At 43.2% G+C, this 25166-nt stretch overlaps 1 protein-coding gene across 4 annotated transcripts; it reads right to left on the reverse strand.

Annotated features, from left to right (window-relative positions):
• Positions 1-14302: 14302 nt before the first annotated feature.
• Positions 14303-24263, reverse strand: LOC127301647 (disease resistance protein RPM1). Of its 4 annotated transcripts, none has more exons than XM_051331922.2 (6): positions 23851-24257; positions 23274-23413; positions 21556-21672; positions 20984-21174; positions 14831-17672; positions 14303-14719 (listed from the first exon to the last, which is right to left on the reverse strand). In XM_051331922.2, the coding sequence occupies exon 5, from the start codon at positions 17596-17598 to the stop codon at positions 14860-14862; it is 2739 nt and encodes a 912-aa protein (XP_051187882.1). In that variant the 5' UTR covers positions 17599-17672; positions 20984-21174; positions 21556-21672; positions 23274-23413; positions 23851-24257; the 3' UTR covers positions 14303-14719; positions 14831-14859. The 4 variants fall into 4 exon arrangements, with proteins under 4 accessions (XP_051187882.1, XP_051187878.1, XP_051187877.1 ...); XM_051331918.2 differs by having other exon boundaries at positions 22554-23413; XM_051331917.2 differs by having other exon boundaries at positions 14835-17672; positions 21556-23413; positions 23851-24263.
• Positions 24264-25166: the final 903 nt, after the last annotated feature.

The raw sequence follows: 25166 nt of genomic DNA on the forward strand, positions 1-25166 counted from the left end.
CAGATATGTACGCAACTTTCATTCAATTTGAGCATTTTCATTTGAGCAAGTCTGGTGCCATTTTAAAATTCGTCAATACGAACTGTTCTGTTTTGACAGATTCTGCCTTTTATTTCGCATTGCCTCTTTCGCTATGTTGGATGAATTTCTTTGATCCATTAATGTCCAGTAGCATTATGCAATGTCCAGAAGTGTTAAGAATGATTGTGTCACCTCTGAATATGTCAATTGATATTGTGCACTAACCCTCTAATGAGTTGTTTCGAGTTTGGTGTGGAGGAAGTTTTCAAGGATCAAGAGAGGAGTATGATGCAACATGATCAAGGAGAGTGAAAGCTCTAAGCTTGGGGATGCACCCGGTGGTTCACCCCTGCATACATCAAGAAGACTCAAGCGTCTAAGCTTGGGGATGCCCAAGGCATCCCCTTCTTCATCGACAACATTATCAGGTTCCTCCCCTGAAACTATATTTTTATTCCATCACATCTTATGTGCTTTTTCTTGGAGCGTCGGTTTGTTTTTGTTTTTGTTTTGTTTGAATAAAATGGATCCTAGCATTCACTTTATGGGAGAGAGACACGCTCCGCTGTAGCATATGGACAAGTATGTCCTTGGTTTCTACTCATAGTATTCATGGCGAAGTTTCTCCGTCGTTAAATTGTTATATGGTTGGAATTGGAAAATGATACATGTAGTAATTGCTATAAATGTCTTGGGTAATGTGATACTTGGCAATTGTTGTGCTCATGATTAAGCTCTTGCATCATATGCTTTGCACCCATTAATGAAGAAATACATAGAGCATGCTGAAATTTGGTTTGCATATTTGGTTTCTCTAAGGTCTAGATAATTTCTAGTATTGAGTTTGAACAACAAGGAAGACGGTGTAGAGTCTTATAATGTTTTCAATATGTCTTTTATGTGAGTTTTGCTGCACCGGTTCATCCTTGTGTTTGTTTCAAAAAAAAAAGCCTTGCTAGCCTAAACCTTGTATCGAGAGGGAATACTTCTCATGCATCCAAAATACTTGAGCCAACCACTATGCCATTTGTGTCCACCACACCTACCTACTACATGGTATTTCTCCGCCATTCCAAAGTAAATTGCTTGAGTGCTACCTTTAAAATTCCATTATTTACCTTTGCAATATATAGCTCATGGGACAAATAGCTTAAAAACTATTGTGGTATTGAATATGTAATTATGCACTTTATCTCTTAATAAGTTGCTTGTTGTGCGATAACCATGTTTACTGGGGACGCCATCAACTACTCTTTGTTGAATTTCATGTGAGTTGCTATGCATGTTCGTCTTGTCTGAAGTAAGAGAGATCTACCACCTTATGGTTAAGCATGCATATTGTTAGAGAAGAACATTGGGCCGCTAACTAAAGCCATGATCCATGGTGGAAGTTTCAGCTTTGGACAAATATCCTCAATCTCATATGAGAAAATTATTAATTGTTGTTACATGCTTATGCATAAAAGAGGAGTCCATTATCTGTTGTCTATGTTGTCCCGGTATGGATGTCTAAGTTGAGAATAATCAATAGCGAGAAATCCAATGCGAGCTTTCTCCTTAGACCTTTGTACAGGCGGCATAGAGGTACCCCTTTGTGACACTTGGTTAAAACATGTGCATTGTGATGATCCGGTAGTCCAAGCTAATTAGGACAAGGTGCGGGCACTATTAGTATACTATGCATGAGGCTTGCAACTTGTAAGATATAATTTACATGATACATATGCTTTATTACTACCGTTGACAAAATTGTTTCATGTTTTCAAAATCAAAGCTCTAGCACAAATATAGCAATCGATGCTTTTCCTCTATGAGGACCATTCTTTTACTTTCAATGTTGAGTCAGTTCACCTATTTCTCTCCACCTCAAGAAGCAAACACTTGTGTGAACTATGCATTGATTCCTACATACTTGCTTATTGCACTTATTATATTACTCTATGTTGACAATATCCATGAGATATACATGTTACAAGTTGAAAGCAACCGCTGAAACTTAATCTTCTTTTGTGTTGCTTCAATACCTTTACTTTGAATTATTGCTTTATGAGTTAACTCTTATGCAAGACTTATTGATGCTTGTCTTGAAGTGCTATTCATGAAAAGTCTTTGCTTTATGATTCAGTTGTTTACTCATGTCATATACATTGTTTTGATCGCTGCATTCACTACATATGCTTTACAAATAGTATGATCAAGGTTATGATGGCATGTCACTCCAGAAATTATCTGTGTTATCGTTTTACCTGCTCGGGACGAGCAGAACTAAGCTTGGGGATGCTGATACGTCTCCGACGTATCGATAATTTCTTATGTTCCATGCCACATTATTGATGTTATCTACATGTTTTATGCACACTTTATGTCATATTCGTGCATTTTCTGGAACTAACCTATTAACAAGATGCCGAAGTGCCAGTTCCTGTTTTCTGCTGTTTTTGGTTTCAGAAATCCTAGTAACGAAATATTCTCGGAATCGGACGAAATCAACGCCCAGGTTCCTATTTTTCCCGGAACCATCCAGAACACCCGAGAGCCGCCAGAGGGGAGCCCTGGGGGCCCCACACCACACCCTGGCGCGGCCAGAGGGGGGGCCGCGCCGCCCTATGGTGTGGGCCCCCCAGGTGCCCCCCTGCGCCGCCTCTTCGCCTATAAAAGCCCTTTCGACCTAAAAACGCAGTACCAATTGACGAAAACCACAGAAACCTTCCAGAGCCGCCGCCATCGCGAGGCCAAGATCTGGGGGACAGGAATCTCTGTTCCGGCACGCTGCCGGAGCGGGGAAGTGCCCCCGGAAGGCTTCTCCATCGACACCGCTGCCATCTCCACCGCCATCTTCATCACCGCTGCTGCTCCCATGAGGAGGGAGTAGTTCTCCATCGAGGCTCGGGGCTGTACCGGTAGCTATGTGGTTAATCTCTCTCCATGTACTTCAATACAATGATCTCATGAGCTGCTTTACATGATTGAGATTCATATGAGTTTTGTATCACAATTCATCTATGTGCTACTCTAGTGATGTTATTAAAGTAGTTCTATTCCTCCTGCACGTGTGTAAAGGTGACTAGTGTGTGCACCGTGTGGTTCTTGTCGTAGGCTATGATCATGATCTCTTGTAGATTGTGGAGTTAATTATCATTATGATGGTATTGATGTGATCTATCTGGTTATGTTGATCTATCTTACACTATAAGGTTACTTAAATATGAACAAATTGTGGAGCTTGTTAACTCCGGCATTGAGGGTTCGTGTAATCCTACGCAATGCGTTCATCATCCAACAAGAGTGTAGAGTATGCATTTATCTATTCTGTTATGTGATCAATGTTGAGAGTGTCCACTAGTGAAAGTATAATCCCTAGGCCTTGTTCCTAAATACTGTTGAGTTACTACTGCTTGTTTCTTGTTTTAGCGTTACTACTGCTGCAATACTACCACCATCAACTACACGCCAGCAAGCTATTTTCTGGCACCGTTGCTACTGCTCATATATATTCATACCACCTGTATTTCACTATCTCTTCGCCGAACTAGTGCACCTATTTGGTGTGTTGGGGACACAAGAGACTTCTTGCTTTGTGGTTGCAGGGTTGCATGAGAGGGATATCTTTGACCTCTTCCTCCCTGAGTTCGATAAACCTTGGGTATCCACTTAAGGGAAAACTTGCTGCTGTTCTACAAACCTCTGCTCTTGGAGGCCCAACACTGTCTACAGGAAAGGAGGGGGAACGTAGACATCACCCTACGGCTCGCGAACTATGCGGACATGGTTGAGTACTCACTCCGACCAATAACCAATAGCGGGATCTGGAGATCCATAATGGCTCCCACATATTCAACGATGACTTCAGTGATCGAATGAACCATTCACATACGATACCAATTCCCTTTGTCACGCGATATTTTACTTGTCTGAGGTTTGATCATCGGTATCACTATATACCTTGTTCAACCTCGTCTCCTGACAAGTACTCTTTACTCGTACCGTGGTATGTGGTCTCTTATGAACTTATTCATATGCTTGCAAGACATTAGACGACATTCCACCGAGAGGGCCCAGAGTATATCTATCCGTCATCGGGATGGACAAATCCCACTGTTGATCCATATGCCTCAACTCATACTTTCCGGATACTTAATCCCACCTTTATAACCACCCATTTACGCAGTGGCGTTTGGTGTAATCAAAGTACCTTTCCGGTATAAGTGATTTACATGATCTCATGGTCATAAGGACTAGGTAACTATGTATCGAAAGCTTATAGCAAATAACTCAATGACGTGATCTTATGCTATGCTTAATTGGGTGTGTCCATTACATCATTCATATAATGATATAACCTTGTTATTAATAACATCCAATGTTCATGATTATGAAACTAATCATCCATTAATCAACAAGCTAGTTAAGAGGCATACTAGGGACTCTTTGTTGTCTACATATCACACATGTACTAATGTTTCGGTTAATACAATTATAGCATGATATATAAACATTTATCATAAACATAAAGATATATAATAACCACTTTTATTATTGCCTCTTGGGCATATCTCCTTCAAGGGGCGCTAGGGTTTGTGTGTTAGAGGGACGATGAGAGGCGGCCCTTTTTATAGGCTAGAGGGAGGAGGGGGAGCTGTGGTGCTCATTAACGCCAGCACGCAGAGCTAGGCGCAACGAGACGCTTCGTTGCACCTATGCGGGAACTGCATCGTCGCTGCGCGCCAATAACTTCCGTCGCGAGGTAGGCGACAGTTAGGTTAAAATTCAATGTGCCGCTGACACGTCGGTCCCGCCACTCCCCGCCTCACTTTTCGGTGTGTCCGGCGTCCCGGGAGTATCCCCTGTGTAGCGGGGACGGGCTCGGGACGCCAGACACCGTATCGGGCCACGCCGCAAAAAAACGGCTTTCGGAGACGCGGCTGCGAACGTTTTTTTGTCCGGCGCGCAAAATCCCTTTGGTGGACGGTTTGGGGACGCGACTGGAGATGCTCTCAGGTGTAGATGCTCTCGTTTTGTGGCCAATCACATTGCACACCCTAAGAGCATCTCCACCGGCGTCCCCCAAGTAGTCGTCGGTAGAGGCGCCGGCAATTCCGTATGGGGGCGCCGGCACTGCATCCTCTATTTTGGGGTGATGTTCCCACACCGACGCCCCCAAACCGGTGGCTTCAATAGATGATTTGAATTAAAATCTCAAATAAAAGCATAGAAATTCGAATAAAGAGAAGAAACATTCCACAAACTAATACATAATTGAGAACATGGTTTATACGAACTAAGACATAATTTGGAACATGGTTTCCACAAAATAATACATAGTTTGAATCATGGTTGACACAAATTAAAACATAGGAAAATGAGGAAACCTAACTAGTGTTGGCATCGCAGGGTTCGTGTGTTCGCTGCCAAGAAAGAACACTCCCAGACACCCAAACTGGAAAATCCAGCTGATGATGATAGCTATGTTGGTCCTTTCGAGGAAGAATCGCTGCGAAGAAACAACACTCATTCGTCGTCCTCCTCGGCGTTGTCGCTGTTATAGTGCCGGTGGCAGCGCGTCTTGTCGAACACCTTGACGCTCATGTCGGCCTCACCAAGATAGGAGAACGTGAGAACGAATTTGGCTTCGAGGTGGTGGTAGCGCGCGAACTTCTTCCAGCCAGTGTGGAGGTACATCTTGCCGCGCGCGTCGAAGATCACGTCCACAATCCACCGGCAGCAGCCGCAGGCAGCCTCCCGCAGATACAGCAAGGCCGGCTCGTTGTCGGCGACGAAGTCGCGAATTTGTCCGGCAGCCTCTGGATGCCGAGTGGGTCGCCGTTGAGGACGACGACGAACTCGAACAATACTTCCCGCTCCTCCTCATGCGGGTCCAACGACGAAGACGATGGCGTCGCAGACGACGGCGAGCGTGCAGCTCTGTCGCGGCCACGACCACAACCACGGCCTTTACCAGACATGGCGTCGTCTCTTCGGCTAGGATTGGGGAGAGAGGCGCTAGGAATATTGTGTGGGAGGGACGATGCGAGAGCGCCCTTTTTATAGGCCGAAGGGAGGCGGGGGAGCGGTGGCGCTCATTAACGCCGGCACGGAGAGCTAGGCGCGACGAGAGAGTTCGATGCGCGTCTGCGGAAACTATACCGCCGCTGCGCGCCAATAACTTCCGTCTTGAGGTAGGTGACGGTTAGGTTAAAATTGAATGTTGCCGTTGACGCGTCGGCCCGCCACTCCCCGTTGGCGTCGACTTTTGGGATGTGTGGCTGACAGGCAGCTCCCATGCCCAAAATTTTCCGCCTCGCCAGGTGCCTGCGCGCTCGATTCACGCCCTTCGCCAAGGGTCCGGCAGGGGGTTGCTAGCGCTCGAAAAACCGTCGGCGCTATTTGGGGCGCGCTGGTGTGAGCCTATTTTTTCTCCCGGCCCCCAAAACGCTATCGGGGCCGCTATGAGAGGTGGAGATGGTCTAAGCCTATTCAGCTATGCCTATGCACTTCCTTTGTATCTAGATGAGTCGATTTTACATCCGTTTTGAAATGTCAAAAAATTCTAAACAGAAAATTGTTGCGTACATCTCGATATTATGTGTGCACATAAAGTCGTTCCGTGAAAAACCGACATTTTTTTTTGTGTCGCGTGCAATAAAACAAACTTTGGTGATTAAAAAGCTTTTCACAAGATATTTTTTTATCTTTTTCACACATGACACAAAAATATTATTTCTTGGTGAAACTTAGTGTGCACACATATGGTGTTGACATATACGCGCCAAATTTTTGTTCAGGTTTTTTTGTTGACATTTTAAAATGTTTTCTTGGATACCAAGAGCATATGCTCCAAGTTTAAAAGTGGTTTTTTATTACTTTCATGTCATATATGATGTGGTTAGTAGTTCCTGTTGTGGTCAGCGGTTTCTTTTCTGTGCTTTCTATTGTCTTGTGTGGCTGTAGCCAACTAAATCAAGACTGGTACGTTCAGTGGCTTCTTCTCTTTTTTTTTTGTTTTTCAGCAGCATCTGTCTTTGTGTAGAACTAATTAACACAATTAGCTACCACATGTGGAGGAAATTCGCTTCTGCCAGCTGAAGAAAAAGAGAAACATACCAGATCAGCTCGCGTGTGCTTGCCACCGCTCAGCAACTCTTCATCCACGAGCTCACTAACAAGATCGACGAGCCAAAGTACTGAATCCTGATCGGTGGCAGCGCCCCATCGCCACACACGTCGATGCCAAGGAGTTCAATCTGCAGGCGTTTCTGCCACTGCCCAACCCCTCTTCGTCCACGGGCTTTTTTTTTTTAGAGAAAAAGGGGCATGCCCCCGGTTCCAATATATTGAAACCAGATATCACAGTTTTACAGCATTCAGAAGTTTAAATCTTGCAAACCAAACTCCTCGCAGGAACCATACTTATTACAACACAAGACAACGCACGAGAGAGCCAACATCTTACAACTAAACATCAGAAGAAAACAGGCAAAGTCATTGACGACCCATGACCTGAAAACATGCCCCATCCCCCACCAGGACCAGATCATTTGCTTCGAGAGTCCTTGCCAAATCTTCCGCAGTCATTAGCATTGGGCCAAATCCTCTCGAGTTGTTCCTGTCACAAACCTCCAGAGTAGTTCTTGCCTTCTTCTGTGGAATCACCCAGGATCCGGCCACAATATCATTGGTGGCAATCTGGCCACTCCTTCCAACCTGTTCATCATACATATCAGCCCTTCTTTTTCCTCTTCCTTCAGCAGAATCTTCCATTGAGCACAATTGTTTAGCAAGCGTCTCCACAAAGCCTGCATGCCAAACCATTGCACCCGATTGAAGACATGGTCATTTCTGGTAATCCAGATAGTTCTCAAAACAGCAGCAAAAATCAAATTGCATTTCTTATTTTTCTTTTTATCAGTCCACAGAGCAGCAACATCATGTATATTTGAGATATTCAAATTTAAACCCAGGGCATCCAAAACCCCTCTCCACATGTTAGCAGCAACAACACACTCAAAAAACAGATGTTGACATGACTCTAGCTCATTGCAAAACACACAAGTCAGATCATCAACATTTTGTCTTTTGACCAGGTTATCTCTAGTGAGAAGCTTATTATGTGAAAGCAACCAAAGAAAGAAATGGATTTTCGGGGGCACTTTGATTTTCCAAACACAATGTATATCAATAGTTTGAATCCCTCCAAAGTTAACCACAGCATATAAGGCTTCCAAATCAAACAATCCTTAGAATCATTTAAACAGAGAGTTTGTGCAATTTCCTGAATCTCCAGCCATTGCAACATAAGTTTGTGATCAAAACACCTTCTAAAAGTCATTTTCAGAGAAACACCATCCCAAAGATCAGCAATAGTTTTATTTTGCTCATTTAGCAGGAAATACACTTCCCAGAATTGAATAGCTAGAGAGCAAGATCCAAACCAGTGGTCTTCCCAGAACTTAATAGTTCTACCATTACCAACTTTCCACATATAACCCATCTTAGCAGCCTTGGCAGCCCATAGCACCCCTTTCCAAAAAGGAGAGGCCCCATGATCAGAACAAGAGAAAATATTAGGGTTATTCACATTATATTTGCTATCTACTATCTGTCTCCAAATTTTGTTATCATCCAAGTGGTATCTTTTAATCCAGGAAGCTAGGAGGCAAATGTTCATCTCTGATAAGTCAGGGATGCCCAATCCTCCATAATCCTTTTTCCTAGTGACCAAACCCCAATTAGCTAAATGGTACTTATGGTGCCCCTCATAATTATCCCACAGACAGTGAGCCATCTGAGAGTTAATCAGAGTAATAGCCCATTTGGGGAATTTAATCACACTAAGCAGATAAATTGGAATACTGGCCAAAACACTTCTAACCAGCTCTAGCTTGGCAGCATGATTTAGAAGTTTGCCTCTCCAGCCAGCAGCTTTTTTAATAATTTTATCAACAACAGGTTGAATATCCTCTTTTTTAAGCTTACAGTAATGCAGAGGGACCCCTAAATACTGCAAGGGAAACTCACCCAACTTGCAACTCAAAGATTGAGCAAAAAGTTGTGCATCACTTTCAAGCACATTAATAGGAACTAGATCACACTTATGAAAATTGATCCTCATCCCAGACATATGCTCAAAACAAGCTAAAATCCACTTTAAATTGATGGCAGAAGACAAACTTTTTTCAAGGAAGAGTAAAGTATCATCAGCATATTGCATACTGATGATACCCCCCCTCCCCATGCCTTGCATAAGCCCAGCTATTCTTCCACCAGAAGCAGCTTTATACAGAATTTTAGTAAAAACATCAGCCATAAAGTTGAAAAGAATAGGTGAAATAGGATCACCTTGTCTTACACCCCTACTAGTAAGGAAGAAATTGCTATTGCAATCATTAATCCTAACACCAACAGAACCATTATGTAGCAGACCCTCAATGATCCTCATCCACTTGGGGCTAAAACCCCTCAACCTCATAACTCTTAGCAGAAAATCTCTATCAACTCTATCATAAGCCTTTTCATAGTCAAGTTTAAAAATAAAACCACTATTTTCACTATGAACAACATCATGGATTACTTCATGGGCAGAAACCACACTCTCAAGAATAAATCTCCCCTTAATAAAAGCAGTCTGATTAGGAGAAATGAGTTTCTCACTCACCACACCTAATCTATTAGTAGCACATTTAGAGAAAATTTTGAAACTACAGTTAGTCAAGGCAATAGGCCTAAATTTCTGTATAGTTACAGCATCAGTTTCTTTAGGAATCAAAGTCAACAGAGAGAAATTTAGCCTAAAAAGGTCAAGTTTTCCTTCATTCCAATCCTTAACCATATCCATGAAATCAGCTCTAATGAGCTCCCAAAAATGTTGATAAAATAAGAAAGAGAAACCATCAGGGCCAGGAGCACCTTCAGCATAAGAGCCAAAAATAGCATCCTTTACCTCTTTCTCAGAAAAAGGGGCATCAAGCATATCATTATGATTCTGTGACACCATATCATCTGGATCCCAGAAATCATCTACTATATTAACATCAAGACAAGGCTCTTTACAAAACAAAGTCTTATAATAATTAACAGCAATATCCAGCATACCTTTGTTGTCATCCACCATACCCTCATCGCCTTGTAATTGACAGATTTGTTTCTTCCTTCTCCTCTGATTGGCTACAGAATGAAAATATGAAGTGTTACGATCTCCTTCCAAGATATACCTTTCACTGGATCTTTGTCTAGCTTTAATTTCCTCATTACTCCAAATTTTGGTGAGCTCAATAGAAATATCTTTCATCCTTTTCTTAGAAACAGGAGAAAGACACTGAGTTTCAGCAATAATATCAAGCAGATCATATTCAGCAACTAGCTTTTGTTTATTCTTCCTTTGAGCAGATTCAATATTAGCAGCCCAACCTTTTAAACCTTTCCTAGTATTTCTAATTTTAAAATTCCATCTGTCAATAGGTTTATGGAGATGACAAGGGGCTTGCCAAAATTTGGCAACCACCTGGTCAAACCCCTCAATGTTAAGCCACCACTTCTCAAATCTAAATTGCTTAATAACAGGAACTTTCAAAGCCCCAGTGTCCACAACCAAAGGAGTATGATCACTCCCAACTCTAGCTTTTGAGGTTAAGCTACTAGCAGGGAAGAGAGAATCCCAGCAAGTAGTCACAAACACTCTATCAAGCAAAGCCATAACCAGATTATCTTGGTTATTAGCCCAAGAAAATTGCCTACTAGGGTTTTTAATTTCCATCAAATTAAATTTATTAACCCAATCATTAAAGAGATTGGCCCAGTGTTGGTTGATGTTTCCAGTGCTTTTATCACACTTTTCTCTAATGAGATTGAAATCACCCCCAACCAGGGTAGGACCATTCCAACAAGCCATAATATTATGCATTTCATTGATAAAGTCTAATTTGTGTTCCTCATAAGCAGACCCATACACAGCAATCACTCTCCATATGACATTGTCATTTTTTGCTTTAATATGAACAGATACACAAAAAGAAAGAATATCCCATTTAATAACGTCAAACAAATCAATGTTAATTCCAACAAGGATCCCTCCAGCAGTTTTCACAGCAGGCAACCAATTCCAGGTAAACTTCTCCCCTGGATCTAACTGCTTAAGCTGTATGCTAGAGAAGTCCTCCTTCTTAGTTTCAGAAAAACAAATAATATCAGGACATGTCTCTCTAATGAGGTCATGCACTCTAGTTAGCTTATCAGGTCTATTTAGACCTCTAGTATTCCATATTAGAGCTACTACCATTCTTAAAAATCAATTTTCTTCTACCCTTCTTCTTACTGTGGACTAATGTCCAAGGTTCATCCTCATCAGGTACATCACTAATGTGATCCTCCTGATCAGAGACAAACTCCTCCTCATCATCAAAACCAACCCTCAGTTCTTCCACAGATAAACTAATGTCATTTGGGAGAAAACTCTCAGGATTGGAATTATGGAAATTTATAAGCCTATTGGTTTCAACATTTTTAATTTCATTAATAACAGAATCAACCTCTAGACTTTTGTGACCCAGGCTAATGCCAGCAGTTTTTGCAGTATCATATAAAGTTGAATTGTCAAGAGCAGCAAAAGAATTTGAGAAGCCATGTATTCTATTACCTTTAGGAATCTCCAAATTTTTAGCCTTCTTCAAATCTTGAGCTTTTTCTATGGCAGATTTACCATCCCTTGTAATCCCGGAGCTCATCCTTGTAGCTTGAACAGGTCCCCAGGTCTTCTTCTCTTTCCAAGCCATAGGAGGCACCACAGGAGCAGGATTGTTGAGCACCAAACTATCTTCCTTCTGGATCTCAGCATCAGCTTCCTCATCACTCTCATCATCAAAATGCTGGAGCAGATTCTTCCCAATATTTTCCTCAACTTCCCTTAGGACTAAAGCATTATTGACTTGCACAACTGATTCCTTCCCCAGGACTTTTTCCTGCACAGACATTTCCAGCTTCTGATGAACAGCAGAATGTAATTCATTCCTCCCACCAAGAGGCATGGAAGACTCTGTCTCCATCTTGTTATTAGCACCACTTTGTTTATCCTTGTCCAAGCTCTTGAAGTCATCTCCAATTTCATCATCATCATTCACTGTGTCACCTTTATTGCCCAGACCAGGATCTTCATCATCATCTTCATCCACATCAATAGCTTCTCCTTCACTCTCTACCACAAAATTAACCAGGTAAAAACACTGCTCCATCTCAAACAGCTTGTTGGATGGGATCTTGGTCTTGTCTCTTACAGCCACCTTAACCCTGACCTCTTCATAGAAACTTCTGAATATGCCTTGCCAGTCAATATTAACAAGCACACCCAGAGATGTTGAGACTTGGCAGATAGTTTTCCAGGTCAACCATTTGGCAGGTATACCATAGATCTTGATCCAAATTTCTTGAAACTCCTCAAAAGGCTCAGCTTCCCCCTCCCAATTCTCAAAGTAGATCACCACCCCATCCTTTTTTAGATTGATGGAGGGGTATTCCACCAAATCCTTTATCCTTTTGCTAGGGGAAAATCTCACTAAGAACTTCTTGGGGCCAATCTGTCTGATCTGCCAAAACCAATTTGCCTTCCACATATCAATGAAACACTTCTCAAGGTCACCAGCTGATATTTCACCTTCCTTGACCACCACCACACCAACATTGTCCATATTCAGCCATTGCACAGCTTCTGGACCCTCCACTTCCACATGGAAGAAACCCAGCCCTGGATTTGCACTCCCCCAATATTGAGCTGTTGGAAGAAGAGAGTACCACATAAGGCAATTGTCCATATGGTGTCCAGTCTTGCTGCAGATGAAACACCTCTTGATCCTAGTGCACAGGCCCACATAGTGTCCCAACTCTCCACAATTGTAGCAAGTTACAGACTTGAATTTTGGATCCAGAATAGGCCCAGGACCACCCATCACAGATAACTGCAGGTTATTACCTCCTTTATCTCCACTCTGTCTTGACCCATCAGAAACAGCATTCTTCTGAATCTTCTTCTTGTTCTTCCCAGCACCAGAGCCTTGTGATTGCTGCAAAGGAACCATGCTGGCACTACTCCCCTGACTGTTTGATTGCGGGAGGTTTTGTGGAATCCCTTGCGGAACCATCAACATTGGATTGAAACCAGGTTGAGGAATTTGCTGGCTGCCGAAAAACTGAGGCCACTAATTCATCGGCATGTTCCACATGTGTGGCTGAAGCATCGGGAACATACCTTGCCCAGCCCCCATTTGTTGCATCATCTGTGGAGGAAATTCTGACTTGACCACCACAGGTTCTTTGACAGCACCCGCAGAGGGAGCAGCCGATGATGTCGCCGCCGCTGCTGTGGGTACACGCCCACCACCAGACCCACGACCAGTCCCACCACCGAATCTGCCCGCACCGCGACCACCTCCTGCCATTGAGACCACCTCGACGAAAGATCTCTTCCCCTCAGCAGCACCCCAGAGATCAGAGAACTTGATAACTGTTGCTCTAGGTAGAAATCCACGACCAGCCGGATAGCAGTCAGCAGGTGTGAAGGATCTATCCCGAACTAGCTCTCTCCTGACCCAGACCAAGGTCGGGGCACTAGGCGAAAACCTAGATCCGACCAGGAGATCGTTGGCCGACACAGCCGGCGCACCCACAGATATATAACTGGATCGTCCACGGGCTCACTAACTGGATCGTCGATACCAAGGAGTTAAATCTACACCAGCAGCAGCGCCTCATCGCCGCACACGCCAGCAGAACGGAGCTTCTTCCCTTTACTATGCAGCTTACCCTCCGCTTTAAGGTGCAGGGCTTCATCACCACACGCACCAACGGAGCAGAGCTTCTCCTTTTCTGCTCTGCGGCCTACTTATTGCCTCTGGCTCCTGTCTCTCTGGTGGAAGACGAAACTCACCGACGGCCGATGAACTCACGACAGGAGGCGCTCCGACAGTCCAACCAGAAGGAGTGAACCCAGTGTAAATATGTATTGACGCTGCAACTTTCCGAACATCACTCATTATATTACTTGCCTTTTTTTTTCCTGCTTCTCTGCAAATCACTGAACATACACTACAAAACTTGAGGATTACAAGGAGTTTACAAGGAGATTCAAATTATCTCCTTGCCAGTCGCCAGTCGCCATGCTTAAGCTTCCTAGTCCTTACCATGAGTTTACAAGGAGAAATAGCTGTACTGAAGGATTCATGCACTGCAATTTTCAAGCAGATATTCAAATTATCTTTGAAAGCAAGAAATGCCATAGTATATAACAGTACCAAGTATATTGGCAAAGAAAAAAACCATAGTATACAGATTGATCAACAAGGGGTGGACTTATAGAGTCAAATTGCAACTTGTAGTCTATGAAACGAACTCTAAATATTTGGAAGTAGCAGGAAAACCTTCTTCGGGACGAACCTTTCCACTTCCAAATCCTGACACTAATAATTAAAAGACAGCGAGCAATACACATATCTAGCCTTACAATAGGTGCAATGTTATTAAAAGAAACAGATAAACACATTTCACAAGCACACCTACAGTAGCCCGTAATTGTTATTTCTGTGAACACAAAGAATGAAAACGAAGCACGGTATGGAACAAGAGATGCAATAGTCCAATGTTTGTCAAGAGGAGCTAAAGGCAGGAGTCTTGAAACATCAGATGAAGACATTTCACTTCCATCCTTCCTTCTGCCAACCTACGTATATAGCAACAACTCTCATCAACACATGTTAAACTAGTAACTAATATGCATGAGAAAACGAGTACCAGTGCAAAGAATCAACTAGCAAGCAGTTGTGTGACTTACATACCCATTTATGGACTAGCAAGGAGCAGTCAAGCTCGCGGAGTATACCAGAACTGGCGCATACCACCATTTCGAACACATTCACGCAACAACGTCAAAAAGCCCTGTGTGATTTCGTGAAAGCCTAGATACCGGAGGGTCACGAGGAACTTAATACCAGGTGGGATTTCTGTGATGCTGTCAAGGTTGACTAGCGATAATTTTTCTAAAGTCACCATAGCACCTTCCTGTATATCTAGCTGCTTAAGATTATGAAGGTCCCTTAACTGAAGAGTCTTCAGGTTGGGAAACCACTCCGAGAGAAATACCAGCTTCTCTCCGTTGTATGCTCCATCAAGAAATAGCTCTGTCAAATTTGACAACAGAGAAATGGATGGCAGGGGGTCTTCTATCAGCTGTGATAGATTTAGACGCAAGGAATATAAGTTCCGACCTACAGCTTGGAAAGAGTCTATGTCTAATTTTCCTGTCAAATTTAGCTTTTGTAGGTTTGGCGGAAGGGCATTTAACAAAAGAACCTCATTCTCATCACTTGCAATAACATGTAGCTTGGACAAAAAATGCATTTCCACTAGAGACTCGCAGAGGGGTTCATGGTAGACTCTCTTCAGATTGAATAACCTTAGGCTTCTCAGTTGCCTTAGCTCCCTCAATTTTCTAACAGACTCATCCTGTGCTTCCAACGATTGTAGTGTCTGCAGGTTTGTTAGATTACCAAGACCGCTGCGGATTCTTACACCACTTGACGACAAGAGAAATCTGCCATTTAGATATTTAACTTTTTGAGCGAACAAGTGTCTAAGCTTCTTCAGTTTAACAATCCCACCAGGTAGCTCGTCTATGTCAGATCTACTAAGGTCGAGTGTCAACAAATTTGAAAGCTTCTCAACAGACTTCGGGAGCATCTTAACTTTTGATCTACGCAGACCTAAATGACGAAGATTGAAAAGATTCCCAATAGCATATGGAATATTCACGATAGGTAGACCACTTAATTCTAGCACAGTCATATATGTTGACATCTCACACAGCAAATGTAGTAGAGTGAGTGACGGCATACTCTTGTCTAATACAGTGATGGATCGAAGCTGGTGTACACTTGAAATTGATCGTTCAATGTCCTTCTTTAGTTTCTGTACTACCAATCGACGCCCATCCTTATCAAGAGATCCTGCACATTTGTCTTCGTCATATGTAACACCAAAAAGATCATTCCGACACAAATCAATTGCCAATTCTCGTAGGATATCGTGCATTCTGAACATCTTCATCCTACCAAATGAGTTCCTTTGAACAAGTTGTAGCATGTTTCTCTGGACCAACTCTTTCATGTATCCTTCAGCCACTTGTTCAAATGTGCTTGCACCCCTCTCCTCGATGAATCCCTCTGCTGTCCATAACCGTGCAAGCATGTTTCTTCCAAAAAGATAGCCTTCAGAAAATAAGCTGCAATACAGGAAACAACTTTTCAATTGTGTTGGAAGGTAGATGTAGCTCAGATGCAAAACATTCCTCACATCGCCGAGCATAGGATTATTTATTAGCTCCCAGCCCAACTGGTCATTTATTCTTCTCCATTCTTCCACAGTTTTCTCACGCACACGAAGGAGGCTACCAACTGACACAATAGCAAGAGGCAGGCCTTTGCAGCGGAGAACTATTTCCTCAGACAAAGGTTTCAGGTCTTTAGGACATTCATGATCAGCATAGTTTGCAAAGGTTGTCTTGCAGAAGAGATCCCATGCCTTGTCTTCTGGTAAATCTTTTAGTGTTAACATACGATCTGGAGTGGCACGTGCAGCGACATCACCTTCCCGTGTTGTGATAATCAGTCTACTGTTCTTTCCATTACGAATAAGCCTAGAAAATTCATCAAATGCTTTTGGAGTCCAAACATCATCCAATATGATCAGGTACTTCTTGTCCGCAATGAAGGTTATCAGTATATTTTGAAGGCCATCAATCTCCAGGTTGGTGATATCACCTGGTGTATCTTCGCTCTCTTTGTATAGTTCAGTTATTAGACGTTTAAGAACATCTTTTGTGGAGTAAGTTTGAGAGACAAAGACCCAGGCATGGCAATCAAACTTTTCTCTCTCCTTCATATAGACATTTGCTGCCAAAGCTGTTTTACCCAGCCCTCCCATTCCATGCAACACTATCACGACAGAGCAATCCAAATGCATACCTCGCAGCCATGTCTCAAGTTGTTCTCTGTCTTCATCCACTCCCACAAGATCTTCTTCACCAAGGGAACGTGAAGAGCTTGCGAGATGTTGGGACCTCTCAACAATGTCACTTGAGTTACTGGAATTCCCACCATCAACAACTGAAACCCACCGACTTTTCACCAGGAATAGGTGCCCAAGATTAGTCTCTGCTTCCATAACCATTGAAGCTATCTTGTTCAAGGAAATCAACACGTTCGGTTGCTTGCATCCTTTCTTCAAATAGGTACCCCATCCAGTACCATGTTTATGGCCAACAAAATACAAATACTCATCCATAATGTCCTCGATCTCATGGGCAAGCATTCTCAACTCTTGAACCCATATTTCATAAGTCTGATTCCTCCTATTTCGTATGTCCACTCCACAAAGAAATCCATGCATTAACCTGAGCTCCATTCTGATGCGACCCATCCGGCCCTGAAGCTCTGTTAACTGTGTATTAAACTGTTGGAACTGCAGGCTAGCCTGTTTTACTGCTTCCTTCCCTAGAGCGACGCCAATCTTTATCACAACTGAAAGAATCACTACCTCCGCCATTTGCTATGTATTTGGCGTAGCCAGGTTGCACAGGAGGTAACCAATGTGTGTTCGGAGTTTATTTACAGCATAATCTACAAAGGGAAGGAACAATGTAACTATTAAGCATTGGAACCAAAACCTCAAAAGTATAATACTAATCATCTGTAAGCTTAGATTTGAATGAGAGTCTATGGCATGTTAAAGACTATCTTAACCTTGTAATCGAAGGGGTACATTCTAATCTTCACCATATATTATGTAGAGGAGGTGTACCAAATCATTGTTAAAAGAAGAATATGAGATGTGCCATTTACTGCATTGTATTCTATTGATCTCTCTTTGCGGAGTCACTTTTAGTACTTCCTCAAATCCATAATAAATGGTTAGTTAAAATTTGAGCTAATTTGAACTAAAACCCCAACACTTTTTATGGATCGGAGGGAGTAATAAACTTTGCAAATAAATGAATTGTTGTGTGGAGTGGCGGAGCTTGAAAAACCATGATCGGGGGGGGAGGGGAGCTCAAAAATTTCTACTATAAGCCTTATATTTTTTTTCCTTCACTAATTTTCTAATAGCTGGGGGGGCGCCAGCATAGATGGCGGGAGTACTTCGACGGGCTGTTCAATTGGGAGACTGAGAGCTCTACCATTGAACTGACCAACTCCTTTGATGATACCAGTAGGCGTTTTGTGCGGCGATTGGGAGGTAAGGCAATGGACCCTCATTGTATCCCCATTGAGGCGTGGAGAGGCCTCGGAGACATAGCGATAATATGGCCAACTAAGCTCTTCAACTCCATTTTTCGGACAAACAAGATACCGGAAGAATGGAGACGTAGTATATTAGTACCAATCTTCAAGAACAAAGGGGATGTTCAGAGTTGTACTAACCACCGTGGTATTAAGCTTATGAGCCATACAATGAAGCTATGGGAGAGAGTCATTGAACACCGTTTAAGACGAATGACAAGCGTGACAAAAAATTAGTTTGGTTTCATGCATGGGAGGTCGACCATGGAAGCCATCTTCTTGGTACGACAACTCATGGGGGGGAGGGGAGCTCAAAAATTTCTACTATAAGCCTTATATATTTTTTCCTTCACTAATTTTCTAAAAGCTGGGGCGCGCCAGCATAGATGGCGGGAGTACTTTGACGGGCTGTTCAATGGGGAGACTGAGAGCTCTACCATTGAACTGACCAACTCGTTTGATGATACCAGTAGGCGTTTTGTGCGGCGATTGGGAGGTAAGGCAATGGACCCTGATTGTATCCCCATTGAGGCGTGGAGAGGCCTCGGAGACATAACGATAGTATGGCTAACTAAGCTCTTCAAATCCATTTTTGGACAAACAAGATGCCAGACGCAGTATATTAGTACCAATCTTCAAGAACAAAGGGGATGTTCAGAGTTGTACTAACCACCGTGGTATTAAGCTTATGAGCCATACAATGAAGCTATGGGAGAGAGTCATTGAACACCGTTTAAGACGAATGACAAGCATGACCAAAAATTAGTTTGGTTTCATGCATGGGAGGTCGACCATGGAAGCCATCTTCTTGGTACGACAACTCATGGAGAGATACAAGGAGCAAAAGAAGGACCTGCATATGGTGTTCATAGACTTGGAGAAGTCCTACGATAAGATACCACGACACGTCATGTGGTGGCCTTGCAGGTACATTACCGTCATCAAGGACATGTACGATAATGTTGTGACAAGTGTTCGAACAAGAGATGGCGATATGACTTCCCGATTAAAATAGGACTACCACCAAGGGTCAGTTTTGAGCCCTTATCTATTTGATTTGGTGATGGATGAGGTCACAAGGGATATACAAGAAGATATCCCATGGTGTATGCTCTTTGCGGATGATGTGGTCCTAATCGATGATAGTCGAACGGGGGTCAATAGGAAGTTAGAACTATGTAGACAAACCTTGGAATCGAAACGTTTTAGACTTAGTAGAACTAAAACTAAGTACATGATGTGCGGTTTTAGTACTACTAGGCACGAGGAGGAGGAGGTTAGCCTGGATGGGCAGGTGGTGCCTCAGAAGGACACCTTTCGATACTTGGGGTCAATCCTGCACAAAGATGTGGATATTGATGAAGATGTGAACTACCGGATCAAAGCCGGATGGATGAAGTGGCGCCAAGCTTCTGGTATTCTTTGTGATAAGAGAGTGCCACAAAAGCTAAAAGGCAAGTTCTATAGGACGGCAGTTCGACCCGCAATGTTGTATGGCGCTGAGTGTTGGCCGACTAAAAGGCGACATGTTCAACAGCTAGGTGTGCGGAGATGTGCATGTTGAGATGGATGTGTGGCCACACGAGGAAGGACCGAGTCCGGAATGATGATATACGAGATAGAGTTGGGGTAGCACCGATTGCAGAGAAGTTTGTCCAACATCATCAAAGATGGTTTGGGCATATTCAGCGCAGGCCTCCAGAAGCTCCGGTGCATAGTGGACGGCTAAAGCGTGCTGATAATGTCAAGAGAGGACGGGGTAGATCAAATTTGACATGGAAGGAGTCCGTAAAAAGAGATATGAAGGACTGGAGTATCACCAAAGAACTAGCCATGGAAAGAGCCGCGTGGAAGCTTGCTATCCATGTGCCATAACCATGAGTTGATTACGAGATCTTATGGGTTTCACCTCTAGGCTACCCAACTTGTTTGGGTATAAAGGCTTTATTGTTATTAGGGGGGTGGGGGGGCGGTGGCCCGCCTGACTTGTACATAGCTACGCCAGTTATGTGTGCTTCGTTGATGAAAAGGCAGGAGGTTTAACCTGATCTGTTTCAGAAAGAAAATCCTCATACCTTCAATGCAAGAAGAGCATATGCACAGAATAACACAAACAAATTATTGGGCAATATGTCCGAAAAGTGCTTTTAGCACACGAGCTCCAGTGCTCTCGCTCAGTTAAAAAAATTGAAAAATGTTTTTACAAGTTATAAAAAATCATGAAAATAATTTTGTAGATTACCAATGATACATGCCACAATCATGGAAAATCCTAATCCGAAATTCTTTTTATTTTGACCTGGACAATGACAAATTCTGATATGTTTTGGAGATTTGAAAATGACTACTCAGATCTACAATTTTGTCATTTTTGTGTAGCTCAAAATATTAAGTATTTGAAATTGATTTTTTGCCCGTTTGTGGGATACATCATTGACTATTTGTGGATTTTTTTTCAGAATTTTTTACGACTCAAAATTACTATTTTTTATTTTTTAAAAAAAACGAGATCACTGGTGCTCATGTGCACCAAATCTCTGTCCGCAATATGTCACACTATGAAAGAATTATTAACATCTGAGATACAGACTTGTCCCAAATAATTATAATATCTAATGGAAGTGAAAAATAAAGCCTGAAGATACATATACCTGCCAGCTGCTGGACCTTGACTGATGAATTAGGAAGTTCATAGACTCAAGTCCTTTTTCACTAAGAGTATCTTCACTGTACTTGTCATGCCAGCTAGAAGAATCCACAATACATTAATCATAGAGTGCTTCCTTAAGGAAATACATCAATCATATAGTAGCTACTTTCAAGGAGAAAGTTTGAGTACAACCTAAGATAGCATGAAAATTAGTTAGCAGTAGAAACAAAAGGACGGTGTAACTAGGAACCAAAGACGGCGTAACTTCCTTCGAATGGGCTACATTCGAAGATCAGCAACCTCCCTGTGTGTTTCTGAATGTAAGACTATCAAAGCAGTCTCATGGTTTGGTGAGAGTGATAACTGTTGTCTTTATTATTCCTAGGCATCAAAAGGTAAAGAATCTGAAGCAAGGTTGTGAGTCAATCCCTAGCAGGGTTTTTTTATCACTCATGGCCCATGGGTGTGAGAGTCTGCTAGTATTTTTTTACGACAGTGAGAAAGAGAACATTCATGCTTGAATTGACAACCAGAGCCAAATGAATCAAAAAAAAATTGAGAATTTTTGCATACATGCTTGATAATGACTTTAGATTTGATTTTCTACCATGGCGTCTTCCTTTTCACTTTGAACCCCAACAAACGTTCAGGCTTGTCTGCTTGGTGAGTGGTGAACTGCAGTGAGCTGTCCTGTTGTTCTCCAAAGAATACAGGTCAGAGATCCAACTAAGTTAAGCACATTACAGACCGAAAATAACAGGATGGACCAGTGCAGATGAGAAACTCTGGCCAGCTTACACTAGAATGCCATGTTTCATATGGATGTTGCTAAAACAATAGGTGCACTGTGAGACTGAAATGGATATGGCTGAGCAACAGATTGAGAGAAAAATAGGTGCACTGTGAGATTGAACTGGATATGGCTAAGCAGCAGATCGAGTCCAATTTTGGGGGTATAATTATGTGATGCAAATGGCTTAATTTTAGGTTCAAAAGTTGTGGTTGGGATGGATGTACTCCTTTAATTTTCCAAAATGGCAAAAGCTTTGCCTGATTGAATTAATAAAGCAGAACAGTTACGTACAAGATGGCTGAAGAACCAGCCTCAGAACTCTTGAGTTCCGCTCTTTCCATATTGATCTCCCATCCAACAAAGATCTAGAGGGGCTGGGGATCCTATCTAGGTACCTCGATTGCATAGAAAGAGGAATCACCCTATTGGTCTTGTTCTGCTGTTGCTGTTTGTTTCCCTGTTGATGAAAGCGTTCTGTGTTTTGAACTGTCTTTTGTGTGGAAAAACAAAAACTGTTATGGTTAACATCGTTCCTTTAACTGATAATGGTACGCGAGTTTATCCTGTTTTGCAAAAAAAAAGGTCACATATAGGCAACACGATGAATAGCAACCAAGACCGGCTTGAGCTGCTCATCCGGTTAACTAATTTGGGCTTGTACATGAAGCTTGCGTGTTTCCTGACTAAGCTGTTGCATCTTGTCTGTTACTGATGCAGAAGATATATTGAACATGGAATTTTAGGCCAGCTATGGGTGTTTATGTATGTATACACGTACCTGCTATTGAAGCTCTTGCTTGCAATCCTGGTGTGCTTATGAGAAACTGTGCAATCCCTTTAGAGTTTTGGCTTTTGCATACACGGTGTTCTAGTGTATCTTCAGTTTAGCTCCGTGGATTATCTAAACGTAGTTTCGCTTGCTCTGGCTGGTTTCTCCTACCAACTAACCCAACAATTGAGTTATTTTATTTATTTTAAACTATACCTACTGTTAAGTTGGTGGTAAAGAAATAGATATTTGAAGGGCATCCGAGTCAAACACGGCATCTTCCTTGGTGCAAGCGATTGTCGTTCAGTTTACATAGCATCTCTGCACCCCTCAAACTAAGATGTTTCATTTTCGACAATGGACCAATCAAGTAAACAATCTGAGTTGGTGTTAAACCGTACTTGAGAGAGTCAAGCACGGCAAAGGGATCTTCAGTACTATAAACAAGTACAAAACTTTGAATCCTTGCTGGTCCATAACTAATACTGCCAACTAAAGATTCACCATGGGAAGCTACTATTGGATAATACACAAGTTGTTGGCAAAGATGGCCTGATGGAGGCCAGCCAGTCAAAGAGCTGAAGCTGGGATGCGAGACACTTGAGGGCGAGTTGTACTGAGAGTGTATCAGCTTAATTCGGTGTTGTTGATTACGTACGGGTCGACATTGCGTTGAAGGCATCCTACTGTAACGGCGGATTCACTTAGCAGGGGAGTTGGCTTGCTTACCTTGCCCCGAACGACACCGCCAGCTGATGTAGTAAACAATTTGCAATCACTGCCCATAGTTTATCCTTATAACCGATGCTTCGAGGCTGGTACACATGTGGCATGGACGACCAGATCAAGGCCACCTCACGCTGCAGTCGCTGAACAAACAATTGGGTTTAGTTTGTTAGTCTCGACGAGTAGAGTACCTAACGGCAAGTTGGTGCTAAAAAAGGGAATATTTGAAGATACTTGAGTGAGTAAAGCTTGGCACGGGATCTTCAGTATAAACAATAAACTTGGAATCATTGCTGGCCCCTAATTAGTACAGACAACGGGAAGCTATTTGATGACACAAGTTGTTGACAAGGCCGGCCCGCCAATTGAACAGGTGAAGCCGGCAGGGGGGCCATGCTATACTGCTATGCTACGAATCAACAGGTCGAGATGCTTAGGTGGGAGCCATGCTATAATATAGAGAGAATCAGTTTAATTAGGTTTTTATCTAGTGGTGTTAATTTCGGGTCTAGATTGCGTGGAACACATCCTACTGTAATGGCGGATTCACTTAGCACTAGCAGGGGAGTTGCTTGCTTACCTTTTCCCCGAACGACGCCGCCAATCTACCATACGTCGACCACCGCGGCCAAGCCAGAGGTTGCAGGAGGGGCTCCAGTAACCGCGCCACCGCCGCCGCCGAGATGAGCCCTCGCCAGCCATGCCGCCGGCTCATCCCTAACCACCAATGGGTCACCGACAGGGCAGATCAATCATGAAGCCTCGCTCAGTGGGCTTCACTGTGCTGGGCCGTAAGCCGTAAGTAGCCGTATTGTCCATTAGATCGCGCGCTGCCCTCGCCGTCACGTCCCCAGGATGTTCTTGTCGCTGAACCCGTCCGTCGCCGCCTGCAGCTCCCGCAGCCCGAACTGCCGCACGTTCCCCAGCCGCGCCACCGCGCCGCCAACCTCCAGGTCGCAGCAACCATCTGCATGTATGTACCCAACAATTCGCGCGGACGCGGAGGTTGCATCACTTACCGGAGTTTGCTACTCCTACTTCAGATCATCTACCGATCTTGTTGCGTCTTTTCCCTCAGAAACAGCTACCAGGAAGAAAGGGGTGCACATGAGGTCATGTGGGAAACCAATGACTCGTTTTCAACTTTTCATCCACCTTGGCGCAGTCGTGGAATGCAACGGCTAGCTACAACTCCATGGAAGCTCAGCTGTCAAATGTTTCAGGTAATTTGGCAAGCTGGGGAGAAATTACCTTTTGCAGCGTGCGTCTTCAAATCCGTACGTTGCAGAGGGAGCTATGCGAGCTCAGGAGCATCCAAGCCGGTTTGGACTGTCTCCCGTTGAACTCAAAACAGCGGAGAAGCTCGCAGAAATGCTACACCGGCAGGAGGTTATATGGAGGCAAAGGTCTCACGTGCACCGGCTCTCGGAGGGCGACAAAAATACGCGCAAAAATAATTGAATTTCAAAACTGTTGGAAGAGGATGGTTCAAGCGTGAGGTCTGATGAATCAGCAATGGGCACTTGGGCAGCATGGCCAACTCTTTTTATCAGCAACTATGCTCATCTCAGGGGTACATGGTATGGCCCAGGTGCTAGACACAGTTCACAAATCACACAAGGGTAGATGAGGAGATGAACACAAAGCTAGAGGCTCCTTTAAACCCATCGGAAGGTCGGGAAGGCTTTGTATGAGATGTACAACAGTCTGTTCTTCGGGTTTCCGATGACCATTATGGTGGTCCAACACAAATTCAATTCTTTTTGCGAGTATTTTTGTGGTATTGTGGTTGTTCCTGTTAGATGTATATATCTATATATTGTAGTTTACCCATATGTTAGGGGGCTTCCTGCATATTTGTTATTTGTACATGTACATGTACTATATATTGTGGCC

This window comes from Lolium perenne, chromosome 7, assembly GCF_019359855.2.
Source record: "Lolium perenne isolate Kyuss_39 chromosome 7, Kyuss_2.0, whole genome shotgun sequence".
NCBI classification, from domain to species: domain Eukaryota; kingdom Viridiplantae; phylum Streptophyta; class Magnoliopsida; order Poales; family Poaceae; genus Lolium; species Lolium perenne.

What these genes read in the sequence shown, in the direction of transcription:
- LOC127301647 (XM_051331917.2), bottom strand. Translation starts at nt 17,598, where the DNA reads ATGGCGGAGGTAGTGATTCTTTCAGTTGTGATAAAGATTGGCGTCGCT.